General features: G+C 40.2%; 1 protein-coding gene across 1 annotated transcript; it reads left to right on the top strand.

Moving 5' to 3' along the window:
- Positions 1 to 24,082, top strand: sars1 (seryl-tRNA synthetase 1). Its single transcript, XM_078242271.1, has 11 exons — positions 1 to 240; positions 4,398 to 4,468; positions 6,473 to 6,553; positions 9,627 to 9,785; positions 10,065 to 10,208; positions 13,247 to 13,402; positions 14,847 to 15,068; positions 15,918 to 16,047; positions 16,968 to 17,125; positions 21,120 to 21,249; positions 23,670 to 24,082. The coding sequence occupies exons 1-11, from the start codon at positions 105 to 107 to the stop codon at positions 23,822 to 23,824; spliced, it is 1,542 nt and encodes a 513-aa protein (XP_078098397.1). The 5' UTR covers positions 1 to 104; the 3' UTR covers positions 23,825 to 24,082.
- The last annotated feature ends 1,166 nt before the right edge of the window (positions 24,083 to 25,248 follow it).

The following is a 25,248-nucleotide window of genomic DNA, read 5'->3' on the forward strand; positions in this document are numbered from 1 at the left end:
GGGGGCCGGCGGGGGTTTCTGCGCATGCTCGGCGGGCAGCCGGCGAGCGTGTGTGAGCGGAGCGGCTGCGGGAGGTGCAGACTCGGGGACCGGGCTCAGTCGCTATGGTGCTGGATCTAGATCTGTTCCGCAAGGACAAGGGGGGAGACCCCGAGAAAATCCGGGAGAACCAAGCCAGCCGCTTCAAGGACGTGTCGCTGGTGGACAAGCTGGTGGAGGCGGACTCGGAATGGAGGAAATGTGGGTGCGATGGGGGGGTGGGGTTGGGAGGGGAGACAGGGGAGACAGGGCCTGGGAGAGGGGATGCCCCCCCTTAAATCCCATTAGGGCCCTCCAAATCCCATTAGGCCCCCCCCAAATCCCATTAGGCCCCCCAAATCCCATTAGGCCCCCCTCAAATCCCATTAGGGCCCCCCAAATCCCATTAGGACCCATCAATGGGGGTGGGGGAAAGTCTGCAGCTCTTCCCTTCAGATCTGCAAGCTTGTCAAATCCTTGAATGGAAAGGCGTTGTGACTTTGCCTCAGCTCATATGTGGTGGCTCACCCAGAGTTAGGGTGGCAACTGCAGAGCCGCAATCAACCCTAATTTAACATGGCGATTTAACATGGCCATTGAACCCGTTGAGGCTGCACCGACAACAATAGCTATGACTGTAACACTGCATTCTGCACCCTCTCTCCTCTATAAACAGTATGCTTTGTCTGTTTCGTGCGCAAGAACAATACCTTTCACTACACCTATACATGTGACAAATCAAATCTATCCCACCCAGGCCCTGTCCCCATAACCCCACGTATTCACCCTATTAATCCTCCTGACACTTAGGGGCAATTTAGCATAGCCAATCAACCCAACCCGCACATCTTTGGACAATAGGAGGAAACCAGATCCCCCAGAGGAAACCCACGCAGACACAGGGAGAATGTGCAAACTCCACACAGACAGTCACCTGAGGCCAGAATTGGGTCCCTGGTGCTGTGAGGCAGGAGTGCTAACCACTGTGCCACCGTGCTGCCCTAATTGGAGGTGCATAGAATCATAAGATCCCTACAGTGCAGAAGGAAGCCATTTGGTCCATCGAGGTTACATCAACAGCAATCCCCCAGGCCCTATCCCCGTAACCCCATGTATTTACCCTGCTGATCCGTTAACATTTTAGAAGCATTCAATGAGTAAGGGTTAAATGAGTGTCTTCACGGGGAGCCCTAAACTATGCTGATCATTGGACTAAAGTTGAAGTGTTAATTGTGGTATTTTGATAGGGAGGTGAAAATTCAGTCTGGTGTCAAACCAGCTGCTGATCTGGTTTGTCGGGTCTTTGCAGCTTGACTCACCTTAATAGGCTACAGTGGTTCTCTACACTGTACTCACCGAATAGTTAAGAAAGACACAACGCACCCTCAGAACAGTCCCCTTTGCCGGATAGTCGAGTTCCAACTGGGCAGAAACCAAGCAAGGATATCACTAAATGCAACTTAAATTGCTGTGAATGCCTATAGATCAGTAGCTAAGTTTAAGTTTATTTTATTAGTGTCACAAGTAGGCTTAGATTATCACTGCAATTAAGTTAAGTTGCTATACTCCAGTGCCTGGGTTTTAATATTTGATAATGTAATCACAATTTTTTTTGAGGTAGCTTCTAATTGCGTGTGTTTTGGTATTTAAAAGTACTACTTCCTGCCTGGAAAAAGTAACAGCTCAACTGCTTTGTCAGCTTTTTTAAAAAAAAGGTACAGTTTTATATAATTGGGAGAGGATCTTCTGTCAACTACTTTTATATAGGGCACTTCCTGACAAGTGCATTTAATGGCAGGACAGCATTTGTGCAGTAACCTTGTGTTTCCACAGGGTGTCTGCTGCTAAATTTCAGAAGCTGATGCAATCTCAGCGAGCTAGATTTTTGTTTTACTTTCCAAATGAGTGCATGACATGATTTTGTCTGTAGTCTTTTGCCATAATTTTAGTTTAATATCTTTGTTTCTAACTTGGCGTTTAAGTTGTTGTGACTCTTCTAAGGGAGTAATTGAGATATGGTCAGTTGCACAGCCATACAATTTCACTAAATGTAGCAATCCACGATAAATGACAGGGCCCAAACCCATAATCTGTGTTTTCCTCTTTGAGTGAGGTACTCAAAATGCTTTACTTTCGTATCAACACATCATTAAGGTCATGTATTTTCTGCAGTAAATGCTCCTGCAAAATTTCTAGAATTATTTTAATGTATGACCGCCCCTTCCCTCAGCTGATGAATCAGTATTCCTCCATGTTAAAGCCCTGTTGGAGGAAGCATTGAGGGTGGCAAGGGAACAGAAGGTACCCTGCGTGGGGACCTCAATGTCCATCAGGAAGAATAGCTTTGTAGCATCACTACTGATCCAGTTGGCCGAGTCGTAAAGGACATAGTTGCGTGACTGGGTCTGTGCCATGTGGTGAGAGAACCAACAAGAGGAATAAACATACTTGACCTCAGCCTCACCAGTCTGTGTGCTGCAGATGCTTCTGTTCATGACAGTATTATCAGGAGTGACCACTGCACGGTCCTTGTGGAGACGAATCACGTCTTCACATTCAGGATACCCTTCATCGTGTGGTATGGTACTACCACTGTGCTAAATGGGATAGACTTCAATCTGGCCTAGGAACTCAAGATTGGGCATCCATGAGGCGCTGTGGGGCATCAGCAGCAATAGAATTTTGTTCAACCACAATCTGTAACTTCATGGCTCGGCATATCCTCCACTCTGCCATTACCTCAAACCAGGAGATCAACTCTGGTTCAATGAAGAATGCAGGAGGACATGCCTGAAGTTATACCAGGCATACCTAAAAATGAGATGTCAACCTGGTGAAGCTACAACATAGCTGCATGCCAGACAGTATAAGCAGCAAGTAATAGAACTAATCCCAGAACCAAAGGATCAAATCTAAGCTCTGCTGTCCTGCCACATCCAGTCTTGATGGTGGTGGATAATTAAACAGTTCACTGGAGAATGAGACTCCACAAATATCCGCATCCTCAATGAGGGAGGGGTCCAGCACATCAGTGCAAAAGTTAAGTCTGAAGCATTTGCAGCAATCTTCAACCATATGTGCTGAGTTGTTGGTCCATCTCAGTTTCCTCCAGAGGTCCCCAGCATCACAGATGCCAGTCTTCAGCCAAATAATTCACTCCATATGATGTCAAGAAATGGCTGAAGGCATTGAATACTGCAATGGCTATAGACTCTGACAATATTCTGGCAATAATACTGAAGATTTGTGCTCCAGAATTTGTTGCTCTCCTAGCCATGCTGTTCAGAACAGCTACACACTGGCATCTATCTGGCAATGTGGCATATTGCCCAGCTATGTACACAGAAAGCAGGACAAATGCAGCCAGGCCAATTATCGTGTCATCAGTCTATTCTTGATCATCAGTAAAGTGATGGAAGGAGTCACCTAAGCAGTGGTTTTCAACCGTGCTGCGGGAACCATGCAAGTGTGCCACGACCTACTGCCGGATGTTTCAGTGAGTGCAGCACTGGTGGAGGATGGGTGAGCAAGTGGAGACTGGAAGCAGAGGAAAGGGGAAGTTCGTATCACATCAACTGATTTCAGTCATTGCTGGTTTTGGGTTGGACGTTAGCATCAGGGGCTGATTCACTTCGCAGTCTGACAGCAGAGCATGACAGACCACAGTTTTAATATTTCGGAGCTAGTCTGCACTTGCACTGAATCCAGTTTTAAATAGGTAATGACAGCAAACACTGACAGTCTGACTTCAAAAACCTTCACAAAATCAGGACCAGTTTTAAATTTTCAAAAATGCCAACCATGATTTTTTTTCTTGTCTTGATCTTTAATAAAGAACAATTTATTGTTCCATTTTAATACCCTTTACAGCATTGTCTTGCCCTCAGAGCAGGTACAGTTTAGTACTTTTGTTCAGGGAAATTCAGACAACTCCATTTTTTTTGGTAAGCAAATTTGTTCCACGTGGTAACACCTGATATAGAATTATACCTTTTTTTATTTTGGAACAAAATGCTATTATTTTCACTAGGGGAAAAGTAATTTTCAGATATTCAAATATTTTTGGTGCTTTAAAATGTTTAGTTTCAAGTTGATAAAATCCATCAGTTACAGATAGTTAAACCAGTGCACTCATATTACCTATCAGAAGAAACAAAAATATTTTAACTGAAGAAAGGAAGTTTGAGTTGCTAGTTGATAATGCACCAAACTAGTTTATTTAATTAGGTTTTTTGCAGACCAGTTTAGTAACACAAGAAAAAACAGCATCTTTATACCGGTGCTTTCCACTGCTCAATGCATGTCCCTGTTTCTTGTTTCTTTTACACTAAACACACAACTGTCATGTTTTCTGCTCATGTCTTTCTGTTCTTAACCAGGTCGGTTCCGTGTCGACTTCTTAAACAAACTGAAAAACCTTTGCAGTAAAACAATTGGAGAAAAAATGAAGGTAAATTAATGTTATCTAAAATTACCAGATCATTATTATCTCTGATGATGGACCCCACTCTGCACCACAAGGACTCTTTAGTAGATCATTTTTATGGTGAGCTGTCTTACCGGAGAGAAAAGCGAGAAAAAATTTGCAATTTTATAGCACCTTTCACACTTTGAGAATGTGCCAAAGTGCTTTATGGCAATTGAAATTAAAGTCACAGGCCGGAATGTTACCACCGTTCACGCCAACGGGATTTTCTCATTCCGCTGCAGTGAACAGAAATTTGACTGGGCACCAAATTCTCTGACCTTGCTGCAGTGGGAGTGTGGCGCGAACAGCAGGTAAGATTGCGCTCATAGTTGTAATCTAGTTAAACATGCCAGCCAATTTCTATGGAGCAAACTCCCCATTCAAGAATAAGATAAACAACTAGATGAACTGTTTTAGTAAAGTTGGTTGAAGGATAAATGTTGACGAGGAGAGCTGTCTTGTTTTCCTTTAATAGTGCCATCGGATCGTTTAAACTCACCTTGAAAAGGAACAGTTCAATTTTCCTACAAAAAGACTAAATTTCTAAAGTTGTGTTTCAACCCATGATCTTCTGACACTGATGCAAGAGTGCTACCACATAGCCCAGGCTGATAAATCCATCAAATAATTAATTTAACTTCACAGATATTGTGGACCTTGATTCCCTAAAAAGCCTTTGACAAATTATTGCATAGATGGCTCTAAGATTGTGTCCTGTGAAAATAGTGGTTACATTTTAAGGTGGATTTTAAGATCCATTCATGGAGGCCATGGTTATTAATTGTAACCCCCTGCTGACCACTATATGGGGCTACTATTTAAATATTCAATCAACAGGATCCCGAATTCCTAGCGGTTGATGTTGATTTGGCTAATTCCCTGTTTACCCATAAATGTCAGTACCGTAATCGGAATATCAAAAATAAATTTAATAACACATATCATTAATAGACATAAAACAGTGAGCTCTGATCTATAACCGTTGGGGGCCCTCCGTTGGTGCACATATGGGGAAACTCATCCTCAGTAACACATTTGTAGATACTGTTCCAGTTGGACTGTATAGTCCCCACCAGTTACTCACGACACCCACACACAGTCCAGGAGAGACACATGTGTGGAAGATGATGCCGCAGGAGGCAGAGGTGCCGCGAGCTATCCGTGCAGCAACATAGGTCGAGTGTGCTGAAGGCTGTCCTCCTTGTTGGTAATGAAAAGAACAGGCAGGGGAACGCCTGGCTGCCTCTCCCTCTAAACCGAATTCTCACTGCCTGGAAAAAGCTCTCCAGCTGCTTCACTTCCTGGCGCCTTTTTTTCCTCCCGCCCCCAGAGCAATCCCATTGGCCCAGCCCACATCACTCAACCAACAGCATCCTGTTCACAGCACCCGCCCGGCAAACAGGACACTGAAACCCACCAGGGACAAAGAACACTGGTAACTGTCTTCCCCACAAATTTTCCTCAGTCCCTTACATAATGAAGGTAGTTCTTTGTGGAGTCCAGTCAATAGTGGCGTCTTTTAATTTTGACATGTTAAATTTCTGCATGCTAGTATATTCAATAAATGATGGTCAATTAAATTGTGTATTGGCAAGTAATACATTTGGTGATTTATGTAAATCATGATTTGAATAATTGATGAAAGCAAATTACTGCGGATGCTGGAATCTGAAACCAAAAGAGAAAATGCTGGAAAATCTCAGCAGGTTTGGCAGCATCTGTAAGGAGAGAAAAGAGCTGACCCTTTGACATCTGAACTCGAAAGGTCAGCTCGTTTCTCTCCTTACAGATGCTGCCAAACCCACTGAGATTTTCCAACATTTTCTCTTTTGGTTTGAATAATTGAACTGCGTCAGGCTTTCATCTAACCTGGCAAACAATTTATACAGTGCTAAAAATTCAAAAATCAAGTTGGTTAAGCAGATTTATGATTGTTGAATAAACACTTATAAAAGAGTTTTAGTTTGTATTGCTGTCTTTCCGTAGAAAAAGGAACCAGTTGGTGAAAGCGATGCTCTGCCCCAAAGTTCACAGAACCTAGATGATCTCAATGCTGAAGTTTTAATTGTAAGTGACACCCAGATGCAGTTATCATCTTTTATTTCTACCATTGTTGCTGATGTTGTTTTAAAAAGAATAGTTGGAATAGTTAAGTTGTTTTGGCCATCAGTTAGATTTGTGGTGAGCAACAATTTAATATAAAAAGCACTGAAGAGTTACATTAGCATAATTCATGTCTTTGACTTGAATGCAAGTAAATGAGTCCTTTGTGCACTTTATTTTTATACTTGTGTTTAGTGAGTTCCCTTCTTGATTTTCTAGTTTTATTTTCTTCATGACCTGGCTTACTGCTTACAGTTGCAAGAGTGGCCTTGCAACTTCTTCCTGGGTTTCTACTGTCACTTTCTGACCAGGACACACTAGAGACCACCCATGTATGGTTTCTTTCCCATCTGATTATCTTTTATTCCTAAGCGAAGCAGCTCAGATATGGGAGCAGGATTCGAACTAGTGTGTGCTCTTGTTCAATGTAATTAAACTATGAATATACTTGCACTCTGAATCACCATGTCACCTTGTTGCAATATTCATCATGGAATTCTATAGGTGAATTTAATGATTGTCAGTTTTCAATAAGGAAACTTGGCATAAAACTAGAAAATGTTGGTTGTACACATCAAATCCATGAATACCTGTGAAGAGAAAAGATTAAAATTTCAGTATAGCCTCTTCATAGAGGGTAAGCAAGAGTATATAACATTGAATAAAACAAAGGGGCAAGGGAGAAATTTCAAATGTCAAGTATGCTTACTCCTATCTTAAAAGAACAATTAATGGGTTTGTTAGCCTGTGCTCAAGTTTTTTTTAAAAAGAAGCAAAACTATGCCAGATATTCAAAGTTATATCTGTTAGTCAGGATAGATTTTGAAAGACAGGTAGATAAATCAGCTCCAAATTGGAAGGAAATCAAAATGGAAGTTTTCTGGGAAAAATAGGAAGGAAAATGGGAAAGATAGCTAATGCCTGAAGTTGCTGGTTTCAGTGTGTGTTAATTTGTTGAGCAGACCGATGAACAAATGTGAATTCAGTTTATTTTGGGCTTTGTTGATGAAGTGGCTGTTGGAAGAGAAGTTGAGTTGGTCAGGATTATGCTTCTGGGCAGAGCAGAGAAATTTGGAAAAGTGACCACTCAATCTGTATTTGGCCATTTCTTTGTAGCGTTTACTCTGATTCTCAGTACATAAGACAGGAGAAAATACCAGCAAGTTGTTGTCTCAGATTGGAGGAGGATTTAGACTCTAGAAAGTGGTGTAGGAAGAAATAATCAGACTGGTGTTGCATCTGCGACAAGCAATGCATCTGGAACAGTTGTGCTGGAAAGAGCCAGGTGTGGGATAGCTCCAGGAAATTATCCAGCAAATTTTTACTTATTTACAGCTTTTATAAATAAAAATCTTCAACTAGCTTTTGCTGCACCTTCTTTATGGGAGTCTTCCAGTATATTGATTGCTGGATTGATGTCATGTAACTTAACTACACATGAACAAATCAAAAGCACCTTGGTAATTTAGTAATTTTACTCCATGACAGGAAAATATTTGTCCGCCAACTGTGTAGAATGTGGATAAAAGTTATTGGTGAACAGTAGGAAGTTTTTTTTCCCAGGGCAAAAATGACAATTGCAAGAGGGCACAAGTTCAAGATGAGGGAGGAAAGGTTCAATGGAGATGTGCGGGGGGCTGTTTTTTTTTTACACACAGTGGTGGGGGCCTGGAATGCACTGCCAACTGAGGTGGTTGAGGCAGAATTGTTAGCAACATTTAAGACTTATCTGAATAGACACATGAACAGACAGGGAATCGAGTGATAATAGCAGTTGGTCTAGATAAGACAACATGATCGGCGCAGGCTTGGTGGGCCGTAGAACCTGTTCCTGTGCCATTTCAAACCAGCCATTCCTGTTGCTGCTATTTTTTCCAAAGTGGTTTGTACTGCCTCTTCCTTTGCTAACACTTTCTGTAAACTTTAAAATTATACAGCAGTTTATAGTCAGTATAAAGGTAAGCATTTGGCTATGGTGTGACTGAAGGCTGCCTTGTTGAGTATCTTGCAGCAATGCAGTGAACTTCAGGATCAATTATATTTGAACTGAGCAAGTGAGTCCTTTCTGAGTATTTCATGGATTGTTTATTTTAAGAAATCTCAAAGAAAATGATTTGTTGTTCTATTCTCTTGTGACGGTGACGAATTTAAAAGCATCCGGATTTCTGAAGCTTATATTAGTTAACGGTTTGGTGGGATGAGTTATAATGACGAAAGATCATTGAGATGGGATTGTTGTTGCTGTTCAATCTGCCTAAAACCAGCTATTTCTATTTTATTACAGCTTGTTCTGGATTTACATTTCTGAGTCTATTGCTTGAGGCAGCATATACAGATTTATACTGCTTATTCATGAAATCCTTATCTCCATGTTTCAGTTCTGCCTATATTATAGTAAAGTTAAATTTCTAGATTGTAGTTTAATAGTGTGCTTTTTGCACTTTTAATTCCCTGGAATGCTATCAAGGCAGGAACCAAGGACCTGTACGATGCATCTTCACACCTACAGTTTTATTTAGACCTTGATGAGGTGGAAATTGGCAACCATGTTCTTACCTGTGAACAATTACTGGGAGAGATTTTTTATTGCAATTTCTCAGTTTGTATTCTGACGCCACAGCACCTCAAGCTGAAAATAGACAGCTGGTGCCCTTAGTCTCATGGAGAAGCATTGTTATAGGAACCCAGACCATTCGCTACCCTGAGGTGGGAGCACAATGGTTGAGTGAGCAAACAAGTACCCCCTCCTTCGCGTTATTCATTAAGAACAAATAAAGCCATGTGAAATTTTGTAGATTTGAATTTTCTGAGCGAATAATTTTGTCCTTCGACTCTAAACCTTTTCATGGTTCAGTTCCCTTTTTTAACTGCATATGCACTCAGCAGAATATAATTGCAAATTAGAGTTGCACATTGTTAAAATTAGTTTGGTGATGCAGTGCAAGCTATGCTGACTAATACAATAAATGACTCCATTAAAATTTAGCATAGCTTCTCAAGCTACAAATTCTTACACTTGCATATTCTTATCTTTCAGGGTTTAAGTGTAACTCAGATCAAGAAAATACGTATTCTCATTGATGAAGCTATTGGCAAATGTGATGCAGAACGTCTGAACCTGGAAGGACGGAGGCTAGAGAGTCTGAGAGAAATTGGTAATATCCTGCATCCCACTGTACCCATCAGCAATGATGAGGTATGAACAAAGCTTATATTATTTCTGATTTGACTTATGACTTGGCTTGAGCAATTGCATAATCCCTAGGTTACTTGAGATTGTACCACATATAACATTTCTCCAGCCAATTAGTCTTCATAACTCAGAATTTGTAGGCATATTTGCATAAGGATTAATAATTGTAATGTCACTATTGTCCACTTATTGAGAGATAATCTGCAGTTGATTATCAAAAATTATTTCTGATTTTAGAATGTGATGAAAATTTAGAGGATTTCTATGTTCCTCCTTTTTCAGGATGTAGACAATAAAGTGGAGAAAACATGGGGAGACTGTACAGCCATGAAGAAGTACTCCCATGTTGACCTGGTGGTAATGGTTGATGGTTTTGAAGGAGAGAAGGCGGCTGTAGTAGCAGGGAGCCGAGGGTATTTCTTAAAGGTGAGTTTAAAAGAGGTTCAGTGACTTGGCTGCAACCTATCAATTCCATCCAGCATAAAAGAATACAAATAATGCCACATCCCAGTAGATCATTGAGATATTTTTCACCTTGCCGATTTTCTCCACATTTCTGCTCCTTGGTTGGTTTTTGGGGATTCTGAATTGTTATGGGAATGGACTGGCAAAAAGTTCAGTTATGAGACTACTTCAGTGAGATAATGTCAGAATAAGTTTATTACATTTTCAGGTAGATTATAGTAATAAACCCAGGCAGTGATTTACAGTTACAGTTTAACACAGGTTATACACTTTCTGTATTATGACCAGACGGGGAGCATGCAATGACTACTCTTGCAGCTTTTGGTCTTTGGGCTATTCTTCTCTTTTGGTTTCTTTTTTTCTCTCTCCTCGATTTATCCATCACATAAATCTGATCAGAGGGCCTTCTTTTATCCTGACTAACCCGGTATCTTTTGTTGAGCATCACACCATTACATAACATTTTTCACACCCATCTCTTATCTCAAAGCTCCAAGGTCTTATCTCCTGGAGGGGCCTAGAGATTTCAATATTGTGTTTTTACATGTACAACCAATTCCCATTCACCTTTTTTTGCTGCCAGTTAGCTCTTTTTACTAGCTTGACGTAATTTGCCCATGGTTCCACTACCTTAGCATCAATTTAATATCTACTTCCAAGTTTTCCTACTCTGCTGTTCAACAAATACGAGTTCCTAACAATCTTAGACATCAATTTCTAATAATATTAGATTTTAACAATTCATATTCTGGTTAGTAACCTAATAATATTACACTACTAAGGGCTTTTATTTCTTTCTGAGGCAGAAAAGTGGAGGTCTCCCTGCCCTGAACCTCACTTTTAAGGTATACACTTCAGGTCTAAGCCTTCCCTTCCCAGTGAAGGTTGCTTTACTGCAGAAGGAGCATCATAGCTGAGCCTGATTGTCTTCTCCTGATGGTGATAGATTGCGGATTGAATCTGACCATTCTCTCCTCAATTAGCTCAGCCACTCGGTGTTTATTGGATAAATTCCACAAGCCATCAAAGGAGCTGAGCATATTGCTAGTCATCTCAACCATGGCTAGCTTTTAACTTTATAACTGGTGGAGAGTCACCTTAAGGAAGCAATCAGAGAAAATAGGGAATTGTAACTGACAAGTGATTTTCAGCACCCAGGGATTGGGTGGGATTTCCTTCCCTCTCAATAGTCTCACTGGATCAGTGTACTGAGCCCAGAAAATTAAGACGCTTTCATGTTTCACTGGTTTTTGCTGACTTAAGTCAATGTGCGAGTAGAGAACTACTTCGGCTCTGCACCTTCAGGCAGTGGAGTAGTAAGATCAACTAAGATTCCTGCTGCTAATGACAGACATTCTAGGTCTTTTAGTTTGTTGGAGAGTGACTAGACATGTCTATTAGTAACCCCAGTGACTTCCAGTGGAGCCAGTGTTTGGGGCTGATGTGGATGAGCCTATCTAGAATTATTTTTCATGTAGCCTTAGATAAGACCAAGAAAGGCCTTTTCCTGTGAGTGTGTGTGTGTGAGAGAGAGAGGTGACAGTGTTTGAGTTTGATATGAGAATCCAGTTATACGACAGCAGTCCTAATAGTAAGCAAGTTGGTAAACAAAAGAATCAGCATAATTCCTCTAATTTAAAATGACAAAAGTACTTTGTTTTGAGCTCACACCCAACCAGCCCATGCTTTTTAAAGCAGTGTCCAACAATAGATATGATTCCAAGATTGGACATTATTTGCTAAATAATCCTCGGTGTGTTAAGGATTATGCTGACAATAAACTTAAAATTGTCAGTCGGGCTTGCAGTATGACATATTTGCGTGTGCTGGAACCTATGTAGGACACTCTGTTCTTTACAAACAGGAAGAGCATGTGCCTGTTTCACCTAAACAAAGTAAGTGATAGCCACTTACTGACTCATTCCTCAGGGCAATGCCTTGACCAGTCAGAGTCAAGCTACCTGGTTTAACTTTCAAACAAAGTTTGACAGTTAACTGTCAGCCACCGTCAACTGGTATATTCTCCATGGCAGTGCCTCTACCAATCAGAGTCCACTTGCCAACCAATCAGCACTCTCTTCTCATACAATAATAAATCAGTGATGCGCAACCGAGGCTAGTGAGTGGGCCAGATGACTGGCACTCCTTCAACTCGGTGGGCTACAAGGTTAAAATTTAGCATGTGCACTAGCCATGATCCCTTGAATAAGATTTAATACATTTGATAAATACCAAATACTTAATAATTTACAGAAAATGTACATTGAACTATCAAATGGGAAAAACAAAAGAAATATTTACACTTTCCTTGTGTGTTTTACAATTTACTCTACTTATAAAAGCAAATACCAGCTACAACAATATTAATTACACAAACATGCTTTAGATACAAATTTTTATTTATATTTATTTGCATTTGTTTTAATTAATAAAACCTACTGCTCCTGATAAGCTTTACTACTGCTGTTATTATAACTTTGTTATGAAGAAAACCTTGCAATTACCAATAAATTGTGAAAGTATTTAAAGACAAATGAGGAAAACAACCAATCGCTCTGCTCTCAGTCTCGTTCTTTCTCATGTTCCTTTACCTCCTAGGTCCCCTCTCACTCTTGTAAACTCTGCTCTCACTCACTCAACAAAATGTCCAACAGGCCGTAGTTTGCCCATCAGTAATATATTGGTATTCTTGCAAAGTGTCCTAATGAGTGCAAAACAAAAAACTTTGACATGTCACTTTTTTTCAGCAATAATCAAGTTCTGTACTACCAAACAATTAAAAAGAGTGGAGAATCTCTTGTATTCTTCAGATGAACTTTCGTTTGCCAGGATAGGATCAGAAAAAAAAGCTCATTGGCCCTGATAGTCAGTATCAGTTCTGTGTGCGTGCAAAATAATATTTGGCAAAATTAACGTTAAAAGTATTGACATGTACAAAAGTAATCAAATCATGTGCTGTGCAATGAATGTATTTAATATCTTCTGTCCTGTTCTTACAGGGTTCCTTGGTATTTCTAGAACAAGCCCTGATCCAGCATGCACTGCGGTGTCTGCGCAGCCAAGGCTATACTCCACTTTATACACCATTCTTTATGAGAAAAGAAGTGATGCAAGAAGTGGCCCAACTCAGTCAGTTTGATGAAGAACTCTATAAGGTATTAAAATAATCAATCTGTTCTAACCAGTCATAAGTTATAATTGAGGAAAAATGTTTTAATTTTTTCCCAAGCCTTCATGTGCTGTTAGGAATAGAATGATTGATGTTGTGGTGCCATCGATGAACATATCATGGACAGCATTTATTATCACCTATATAAATCCCCTATTATCCACAAACTCACTTTATTGAGCATTATTTTATCAATAGCAACCACCTTTCTTTTAAATTTTCACTAAATTTAAGGGACTCCTGATTCATTTGAGAATTTAGTTTGGTATCCTCTGATCAGTCAATATATGCACTGACTAATGTTATACTGAGCCATATAGATGAGAAGATCCCACTTTTGATTCCTGGTTTGTGATGAGTGAATTCATCTTAACCAGAACATCACTGGGGATACTGCAGATAGTTTGAGGAACAAAAATCAAGCATATTTCCCATCCCTTTGGTATCCATTGCACCTTCCTGAAGAAGGCATGCATATGGATGTTGCTAAGTTCTGCATTGGATTTGACCATACTCTCATGTGGTTAAATAGCATAAAGAGAACCACTTTGTTGGCTGACGTGTGGTATGGGTACCAAAGAGCTGATAGTACTATTAGGCTGCATGTATCCTGGTCTCAGAAAGATCACCTTCAGAAGGGTAGATGATAAAATAGGTTTCTTTCTCTACAGATTCTAAGTATTTGCAGCATTTTGTGTTTTTATTTCAGCCTAAAAGATTAGATGCAGCAAATACAAAAACAGTTTTCAAAAGGAGTCTCTGGATAGCAGTCAAGAGTGGAAACCCTTTCTGTATCCTTTCCCAACATAGAGGTAGTGAATCACCGCTGCTTTTTCTGAAATCAGCAGACACTTAGTTCAACCTGAGACTCCGAAATCTCTGAAGTTTAGTTGATTATTGTAATAACTAGTTAATTAGTTTATCTGTCTGGAAATCCCCAACCTTTCTTCACAAAGTTCTTAGAATTCTTGCCTCGAGGCATTCCACAGTAGTATATACCTTCCAATGGCTTGATGATGAAAATTGTTCTCAGTGTGTGAGATGGCATCTGATAAATGCCACATGCAATAATATAACCTTTTCTGATTTAGGTCTTCATGTCTGCATATTAAAATCTGGTATCTTATTTACCTTTTCCTAAATCAATAGCTAAACACTGTGCTGATAATTTGAGCCCACTGCAACTCGAAAATCTTTCTCTGAGCTGTAAACAACCATTGTTCTGTTTAATCCATATTTCTTTTTTGCTCCTATTCCATATAAGTTACCCAAGTAAGCTATTGTAAATAAGTGCAATTATCTCATTTTATCTAGATTCTTATATTTCAGTGCTACAGTGCTATTTCAATGCACAAGTCAGCACTTAATGCAAAAGTAAAGGTGTACAGAAATCTTATTCGACTGAACTGCAAACCCCATTTTCTCATTAGGTTGTTGGAAAAGGCAGTGAGAAATCGGATGACAGCTCAGTCGATGAGAAATACCTGATTGCCACTTCTGAGCAGCCAATTGCAGCGTTTCACAGAGATGAATGGTTAAAACCGGAGGATCTTCCTATTAAATATGCTGGACTTTCCACCTGCTTCCGCCAGGAGGTTGGCTCACATGGCCGTGATACTAGGGGCATCTTTCGCGTGCACCAGTTTGAGAAGGTAATCAAAATGTTTGGATATATGAAGTATCAAGGCTAGTTCAGTAAATTACCTTTCGTGATATAGCCTTATTATACGTACAGTCCTAGGCAATCCTAATATTATTTCTGATAGCCCCATTCCAGCACTAGGCTATTACCATTTGTCTCTATCGAATGCTGTGGGGAAAAATGGTCAGCCAAGATTTCTCCTCCTGATCGTTCTCTTGGAGGTACATTTGTATGGACTTTGTAGGTACTGGGGAAATGTTAGGGGGAAGTTTTTCTCATATGGTGGTGGGCGACTGGAATCGGCTGCCATCAGTGGTGGTGGAGGCAAACTCAATAGGGTCTTTTAAGAGACTCCCGGATGAGAACATGGGACTTAATAGGATGGAGGGTTATAGGTAGGCCTAAAAGGTAGGGATATGTTCGGCACAACTTGTGGGGCCGAAGGGCCTGTTTGTGCTGTAGTTTTTCTATGTTTCTATGACTTCAAGGAGGATAGCGTTGGCCTTTATGTTGAATTGCATTTGTATAATCATTGTTACACATGAATTGTGGTCACTTGACAGAGCTACCAGCAGCCCCTTGTATTGTATCTGAACAGGAACCATGGCTTCAGGGAATAAAAAAATGGGGGGGCGGGTGGGGAAGCTGAAGGAGAAAAAAATTATCTTGGTCACTGCAGATGATGTTTTGTTGCCTCAAGTTAAGCTAATCTTACGATAGGGGCAAAGAATATATAGTATAAGCACTTCCTTCTAACGTATGAAGCTTATTTCAACAGTAAATTGTTAAATTATTGATCACTTACGATTGTGTCACAACAGAGAACTGGTTCAGTGTGTATCTGATTTTGTTTTCACAGATTGAACAGTTTGTTTTTGCATCCCCTCATGATAATAAATCATGGGATATGTTTGAGCAAATGATTGGAACTGCTGAAGAATTCTACCAGTCTTTGGGCATTCCTTACCGCATTGTAAATATTGTATCAGGTACTTGAAAAATTATGCACTTGCTTTGGCAGCGGTCAGTGGTTGAGCATCTATAAAATGTCACTTGTATGTTAAATTCAAGAAAAACAACTCGGGTATTGAAGTCACTGAAGGATTAAGTGAATACAATCCATTCTGCTCTTAGTAAGAAATGTGGGTTAGATTTTTAAAAAGCTAATTCTTATTTGTTAGGTTTTATGATCACTTAGGTAGTTTTCTCTCATACTAATGGGAAGGAGTGTGCAACTGTATAGAAGGTTGCACAATGCAATTGTGAAGGACATTAGTGAACCAGATGGGTTTTGACAACAATCAACGATGTTTTCACAGTCATCAATAGACTTTTAATTCCAGGCTTTTATTCAATACAAATTTCAGCAGCTGCCATGTGTGATTCAAACCCAGATCCCCAGAGCAATATATTGGGTCTCTGGATTAATAGCCCAATGACAATACCACTACACCACCGCCTCCCCTAGTAGTAGTGTTTACTGGAAGTGTGTGAGGAAAATATTAGTGTAGCTTGATCTTTTAAATTTTATTTTATAGCAAAGATCCAGCAGTTTAAGTAATAAACTTCAATTTCTGATCAGAGAACTCACTTCCTTTGGATGTGATTTTTTTTTTGCCAAGCTATTTCAATGAACACGTGAAGATGGCAGAAGCTGGCATGCTTTGTATTGGTTGCAATTCCTGATTAGATAATAAATTATATCATAGACACAGAAGGGTCAATATAGTTCTAATTTTATGAAAGGAAAGGGAGAGAAATTGCCTTACCTCATTTTGTCTGCTTCTTTCCTTGTATAAAATGTTTCCGAATCATATCATCCATTTTTTTATTTTGTATGGTTTATTGAATTTAATGTCATTTACATAAATGAGTCTTGAAATTAATTTTGTTTTTTCTGCACTGGCAGGTGCATTGAATCATGCTGCAAGTAAAAAGCTTGATTTGGAAGCCTGGTTTCCTGGCTCTGCTGCCTTCCGGGAGCTGGTGTCTTGTTCTAACTGTACAGATTACCAAGCACGTAGGCTACGAATCAGATATGGACAAACCAAAAAAATGATGGACAAAGTAAGTCAACAAATGGGATAAGAGGAATGGATAATACAGTGCAACACATTGTTCCTTATTTTGAAAACCATCGTTCTGACTGACGAAACAAAAATAGATGTTGGACAATTGTGATACTATAATGTGAAAGCTAATTGAGTCCAGTTCTTTGTGGGTCTGGGCTAAGAGCACAAAGTATTGCATGCACAAATTGGCACTATGTTGGCAAACTCACACTGGCAATGTAAGGTGTTCTTTTGACTAAGGAGCATTTGTATGGGGCAAATTGGGTTGATTTAATGCTGCATTTGACTGTGCTCTATCTTATTGGACCTTGGTTTAGGCACTGGATGGCAAGAATGGAAAAGTTCCATTCAACAACATGAAACCCCTTTGCCTTAATGAGCATGACCATTTGTCATAAAGGTAAAAAAGGAAAAGACATGAATTGTTGCAGTGCCTACTCACATCTCTTGGGATATACTAAAGTGCTGCACATTAATTGAATTACTTTAAGAAATTATTTATTGGATATAATTTTGGATATTATCTTGGGCGGCACGGTAGCACAGTGGTTAGCACTGCTGCTTCACAGCTCCAGGGATCTGGGTTCGATTCCCGGCATGGGTCACTGTGTGGAGTTTGCACATTCTTCTCATGTCTGCGTGGGTTTCCTCCGGGTGCTCCGGTTTCCTCCCACAGTCCAAAGATGTGCGGGTTAGGGTTGATTGGCCATGCTAAAAATTGCCCTTAGTGTCCTTAGATGTGTAGGTTAGAGGGATTAATGGGTAAATATGTAGGGATATGGGGGTAGGGCCTGGGTGGGATTGTGGTCGGTGCAGACTCGATGGGCCGAATGGCCTCTTTCTGTACTGTAGGGTTTCTATGATTTCTATGATATTGGATTCACTGAAATGCCAACATTTATTGCCCATTCCAAATTGCTTGTAATGTGCTGGTAAATCTCTGCTTTGAACTGCTGCAGTCCATGTGAGGTAGGTATTCCCACATGGATCTGGGAAGAGTTCCATGATAAAGAAACAGCAACTGTTTGGAAATCTGGATCATGTGTAGTTAGGAAGGAAAATTGCAGGTGGTGCTGTCCTCATGTGTTTGCTGCCCTTGCTCTGATATAGACGTAGAGGTCATTGGTTTGCTAGGCGCTGTTGAAGCAGTGTTGGTGACTTGCTACAGCGTATCTTGTAGATGGTATACGTGGCAGCTACAGTACAAAAATGTTGGAGAATGTGTATGTTTAAGGCACGTGTGCCAGTCAGGTGGGCAGCTTAGCCGAGGTTGGAGTCAAACTTCTTAAATATTGTTGGAGTGGCACTCATCCAGACAAATGGAGACGATTCCATCACATCCCTGTCTATGCCTGATAGATAGTGAACTAACGTTGGGAGTTATTCGGCAAGTTATCTCGCTGCAAAATTCTTAGCCACTGACCTGCTTTTGTAGCTACGGTATTTATCCAGTTAAGTTTCTGGTCAATGGCAAAGTAACCTCCATTCAATGATAATAATGCCATTGAATGTCGAAAAGGGAGATTGTTAGATTCTCTCTTGGAGATGGTCATTGCTTGGCATTTGTTTGGCTTGAATGTTACTTGCCACTTTATCAGCCCAAGTTTATATGTTGTCCCGGTCTTGTTGCATATGGGCACAAACTATAAGTAGCTGAAGGTTGTGATTGGTCCTGAACACTATGCAATCATCAGTGAACATCTTCATTCTTGACGTTATGACGGAGGGAAGGACATTGATGAAGCTGTTGAAAGTGGTTAAACTGAGAACAGTCTTGAGGAACTCCTGCAATAATATCCTGGCAGTGAGAAGATCGATCTCCGACATCAGCCACCTTCCTTTGTGCTAGTTATGTTTCCAACTAGTGCAGAGTTTTCCCCTTGATTCCCATTAATTTCAGTTTTACTGGGGTTCCTTGATCCCACCCTGTGTCAATACTTGATATCTAGGGCAGTCACTCACGCCTCACCTCTGGCATCCAACCATTTTTTTCATTTTTGGGCCAAGGTCACAATGCGATCTGGGGGCTGGTAGTCTTGGCAGAACCTACATTGAACACAGGTGATCCAGTTATTGATGAGTAAGCGACACTGAATACTATTTTCAACAACACCTTCCATTGTTTTACGGATGTTTGAGAGGAGATTCATGAGACAGTAATTGGCCAGATTGGATTTATCCTACTTTGTGTGACTGTGATACACCTGAGTAATTTTCCAATTTGTTAGGCCAGTGCCCGTGTTGGGCCTATTCTGAAACAATTTGGCTATAGACACAGCTAGCTCTGAAGCAAAGGTTTTCAACACTACAGCCAAGATATTACTGGAGACCATAGACTTTGCTGTATCCATTGTGCTCTTGATATCATTAAGATTGCATTGGCTAATGACTGGCTTCTAGTTTGGTCGGGTCCTCAGGAGGAGGCCAAGATGGATCATCCACACAGCACTTCTAGTTGAAGATGATGGCAGTTGCTTTTTTTGCATTCCCCCCTCATTGAGATGTTGCCAGAGCTTCTTCCTCCCTTCGTTGTTTATAGCATCCTGATTCTGCTGTTTAACCTGCACCTAGTCCCATATTGTAGCTTCAGCAACTTGGTACTTCATTTTTAAGTGGTGCTTGGCACTGTTCCTGACATTTTCTTCTACTCATTGAATCAGGCTTAATCCCTGGCTTGATACTACACATTGTGAAGGAATATAGTTCAGTTGCTGCTTGTGACTCACACCATCTCATGGATGCCTGGTGTGAGCTTCTTGGTCTGTTCTGGATCTGTGCCATTTGGTGCGATGATAGTGCCGCACAATACAATGGTATGTGCAGTCATAGTGACGACAGGTTGTCTTCTCCACAAGCACAGTGCTTACTGCTGTCTGCACTGTTATAGACAGATGCACCTACAACAGGTAGGATGGTGAGGGCAAGGTCGAGACTTTTCCTTCTGTTGGTTTGCTCACTACCTAACACAGGCTCCATCTGCCAGCTATGTCCTTCAGGACTTAACCAGCTTGATCAGTACTGGCGCTAGTGAGTCACTTTTGGAAGTCCTCGAACCGGAGTGTCAGTGTGCTGTTCAATTATTGAGCAATTACAAAGAAAATCACACCACCCCTTTGCTGGCATCCATACTTTCAAGAGGTTCTTAATAATAGTAGAATGTGCAACCACTGGCACGGTGTTTCTTTTTTCCTTAGCATGGAAACATTGAAGCCACTTAACATGCCCACATTGATTTGCTTTAAGTGAAGTAACTCTTCTTCATTATTTGTATGATTCACTGCTTACTCACCAGTTGGAAAATGCCAGAAAGTCAAAGCATGGGTGTATATTTTTAAGTGGAATGCTAAAGAGACCATTTTGATTGATATATTCAGCCTTTAAAATCAGGTAAATGGTATGATGGACTTGTCCATTTACATACGTTTACAAATTTGCATTCCTTGAGTGAAAAAATGTTTTTTTTATTTACTAAAACTGTTTCTGTGGAAAAATGTAAAATTAGTGAGTAAATCTACTGTATAGAATTGAGCTGAACCACATGGATCAAGGGAGTCTGGATGTGACAAGTTGACTTCACTTGAGGCAGGGACAGTACAGTAGCTGACTTCAGCTCCCTAGCCCAGAGAGGGGAAACAGCTAGGGTTCCAATCGTCCTGATCCCTCTTGTGTGATTCCTGCAGGAAGTGGTGCTTAGATATCAAGTGAAAAGATTGGGCTCATCTGTGGTCCTTGCGTGGTTGAACAATCTGCCCCACCCAAGACTTGGATTTGAGGTTGAATTATATGAGAGAGATACTGGAGAGCCATTGTGCTTATGAGATAGCCTCATGTGGAGACGATCTTGAGGACAGCATTGATGACTGTAGAAAATTGCAGGATGAAGAGAAATAACATTGATTTGTAAAATAATTATTTCACTTTTAAGGTTGTAAATAAAAATAAAATGTGAAGAATGTAGAATCAGTATCTCTCTTTACTCTTGTTCCCAGGCTGAGTTTGTGCACATGTTAAATGCTACGATGTGTGCAACGACTCGTGTTATCTGTGCTATCCTAGAGAACTACCAGACTGAAGATGGTATAGTGGTGCCTGAAAATCTAAGGCCGTACATGCCACCAGGTAAGTGGAAAAAGTGTTCATGTGTGTACGCACCTTGCAAGCTAGCGTTAGGCCATTGTCCTTTCCGTAAATATGACTGGGTTTCGTTCACTATTTTGAAGAAGAGTGGGGATTATCCACAAAGTCTTGCTGAATATTTATCTGTCAGTTAACATCACAAAAAGATTGTCTAGTCATTATCACTTCATGTGTGCATATTGGCTGCCATGTTTCCTACAATATAATAGTGATCACTTCAAAAATATTTCTGTAAAGCATTTTGAGATGTCTGGTGGTCGTGATGAGTGCTGTATAACTGCTTATCTTTATTTTATTGTGGACAAGATCAAGACATAGTTTCTCTAAATCTCGTGAAAATCCATAAAATTATCCCTACCAGCCTTTGGTAGAGTAGGAGATTTCAGGAATATAGTTATGTGGTAAATTACTGGTCAGTAATGACTGCTGGTCCGATAATGTTGATTTAATAGATAATGCAGACTGCTTTGGGATAAATCAGACTGGACTGGTGAGCTGAATCTGAACTGGAGGAATTAATCCAAGAGACTAGATATTGATATAACCGTTTGAGGACTCTGTGTCTGTACTCAATGGAGTTTGGAAGGATGAGGGGGGATCTCATTGAAACTTACTGAATACTGAAAAGCTTGGCTAGAGTGGATGTGGGGAAGATGTTTCCATTAGTAGGAGAAACTAGGATCGAGGGCGCAGCCTCAGAATAAAGGGGCGACCCTTTAGAACTGAGATGAGGAGGTATTTCTTCAGCCAGAGAGTGGTGAATCTATGGAATTCATTGCCACAAAATGCTGTGGAGGTGACGTCATTGAGTATATTTAAGACCGAGATAGATATGTTCTTGATTGGTAAGGAGATCAAAGGTTGTGGGGAGAAGGTGGGATAATGGGGTTGAGAAGCCTATCAGCCTTGATTGAATGCAGAGCATACCTGATGGGCCGAATGGCCTAATTCTGCTCATATATCTTATGGTCTTATAGTAAGAGTTGAGATAATTTAATTAGATACGGAAGGGGAGGGTCAATATTGTTATAATTAAAGTAATTGAGAAAACAAAGTCAGAGAAGAAAGAAATCCAAGCTGAAGTTTTAAAAAACATTTAAAAAGTTGAAACTGTTATTAAATGACGGAAGCATTTTGGGATTAGATGCAGAATGTGATGCCTGAGTTGAGTTACAAGTGAGCTTTTACAAGATAAACCTTTTCTAATTCGAGACTTGTTGAGTATTGTGTACTGTTTTGAAGTTCCCTTCACAAGAACTCAGGTTATTTATTGTGAGCCTGTAGCATTACTTGACTGTGAAATTTGATGTTCTATTCAGCCGTACAGATCAGAAGGTTCTGGGTTTGATCTTGCCTGAGGCAGCAATTGGGCATTGGTCTCAGCACCCCTGAGACGGTGCGAAGAAAATTCAGCCTCGGATCGTTATCTTGATCACTCAATGGTGATTGCAGCTGGGAAGTGCATGTGTCTGAGCAGAATGAGGACAGAATCAGACTAAATGGTACAATAACCTGCTCACACTCTTAGTAAAATGTAGTAATTTAAAATAATAAAGGGGGTCAGCAGCTATGGAACTATTCCTTAGCAAGAGGAAGTGCCTCCAGGAAAAAATATGAAAATAGACATAGACAAAAGTCCACGTATTGGTGGATTGGACAGACAAATGTCAGATATAGTTCAATGCATAGAAGTGTAACATGATTCATTTTAGCAGTACAGACAGTATAAAATAAAGGGAGAAACTCCTAAGGAGCTGCAGGAACAAAGGGACCTCAATGTGCACAAATCATTGAAGGTGGCAGGGCATGTTAGGAGAGCAGTTAATAAAGCATCTAGGTATTCTAGGTTTTATTAATAGAGCCACTTAGTACAAAAATAATGATGTCATGTTGAACTTGTCTACAACAGTAATTAGGCCTCATCTGGAGTACTGCATCTAACTCTGGGCACCATACTTGAGGAAGGGTGTGAAGACATTGGCGAGAGTACAGAGGAGATTCGTAAGAATGGTTCCAGGGATAAGCAACTGTAGCTATGAGGATAGATTGGAGAGGTTGGATCTGTTTTCCTTGGATAAAAGAAGACTGTGAGAAGACTTGATGGGGGTGTTCAAGATCCTGAGGGGTATGGATAGGGTAAATAGTGAGAAGCTGTTCTTATCTGAAGAGAACACCAAGAACGAGAGGGCACAGATTCAAAGTAATGGCCAAAAGCGGGGGGGGGGGAGGAATTGACTCAAAGGGCTGGTAGCATTAGTTCAAATTCCTTTCAATATTTAAATTAGAATAACAAGAAACTGAAACTGCAACTTTTACTGAGATAATTTTCTGAAGATTAACCTATTAAATGAAGTGTTTCATCTTCCTCTACCCACAAATATACCTCCATCTTATTCTATTAGGTTTGACTGAGCTGATCAAGTTTGTTAAGCCAGCACCAATTGACCAGGAACTGTCTAAAAAGCAGAAGAAGCAGCAAGATGGAAGCAAGAAGAAGCCTGCTGTCTCTGATACCAGTTTGGAAAATAAAGTACAGAATATGTCTGTCAACAATTAATGAATCCTTTTAATTATACTGTAAAATTATACTTGGTGTACTTATTGTCCAAATTAATTACTCTGGTGGATGATTTATTTGTAACTGAGGTCCATGTAAAGTAAAATCAGAGAAACAATGTATGTAATAGTAATAATGTGCATCTGGACATTTTAGCATTTACTTTTATGGAGAGATTGCTGCCAATGAACGTTAATGCAATGTGGAATTTTATTTCTCCAATGATTTACAATAATAAATAACTACTAAGTAAGCATGCTTTTGATTTTCAGGTCAAAATTATTTCAATTTTTATATCGACCACTATAATAGTCTTTGAATGTGTTATGGAACCTGCCAAAGGCTATAGTTAAATTTCAGGAGAGATTATATTACTAAGCAGCTTTGCAAAGAAATGTTTCCGTTTCCTTGATGTCTTAACATACCATGAGGCACAGTATCTATACGTAAGGTCTCAGATTTTAACCCTGTTAGAGATACCTGTCTCTAGGGCTGTGGTGGGAACATGGCTAAGGGGAAAAATAGTTGAGGCTCATGTTGATTGTTGGTAAGTGTTTCATCCCGAAAAATACAGCTTTCTGGGCCTCAATGAGAACATGATTGGACTCATATGAGTTTTTTTTATTCCTTAATCGGATATGAGCGTCACTGGCAAGGCCATCCCTAATTGCCCTTGAGAAAGTGTTGGTCAGCCCACTTCTTGAACCAGTGCAGTTCACCTGTTGTAAGTTCACCCACAGAGCTGTTAGGAAAGTAGTCCGAGATTTTGATCCATTGTCAGTGAAGGATGCTGATGTGGAATTTGAACCTTTGTCCCAGAGCATGACCCTGGTTCTCTGGATTACTATTCCAGTGCCATTGTTTCCCAAATGCTTCCTCAGTGTTGAAGGTAGTCACTCTTCCCTTGAATCAAAGGTGAAATAATCTGCTCATTCTCTCCAGGCTGACTGGTGAGGGATAGACTGGACTAATGGAGTAACTGCCTTCAACAGATGGAAAATTTGGAAGGAAACATGAGTTTTAGTTTTTAGGGGTCTATCAAATCAAAGATGAGGAGTAAGGATTTTATTTCATCTTTTGTAAATACACTGAGCTTGCTCTGATGTGGTTAAGATGACTTGTTTAGGGTTTCATTCAAAAAGTAAGACTTGTTCATAGAAACTATCTTTTGTGATCAGTTGAGCATCAATCTCATCACTACTGATTCAACTCCATGTTGCAACAAAACATTTGTGCTTGTTCCAAGTTTCTAATTTTTCTGAATTCATATATTTATAAACTTTGTTACCATCACTCAAATTTCTTCCAAAATTCTTTCATATAGAACCATAGAAAATTACAGCTCAGAAACAGGCCTTTTGGCCCTTCTTGACTGTGCCGAACCATTTTTTGCCTAGTCCCACTGACCTGCACTTGGACCATAT

Source organism: Mustelus asterias, chromosome 25 (assembly GCF_964213995.1).
Source record: "Mustelus asterias chromosome 25, sMusAst1.hap1.1, whole genome shotgun sequence".
Lineage (NCBI taxonomy): Eukaryota > Metazoa > Chordata > Chondrichthyes > Carcharhiniformes > Triakidae > Mustelus > Mustelus asterias.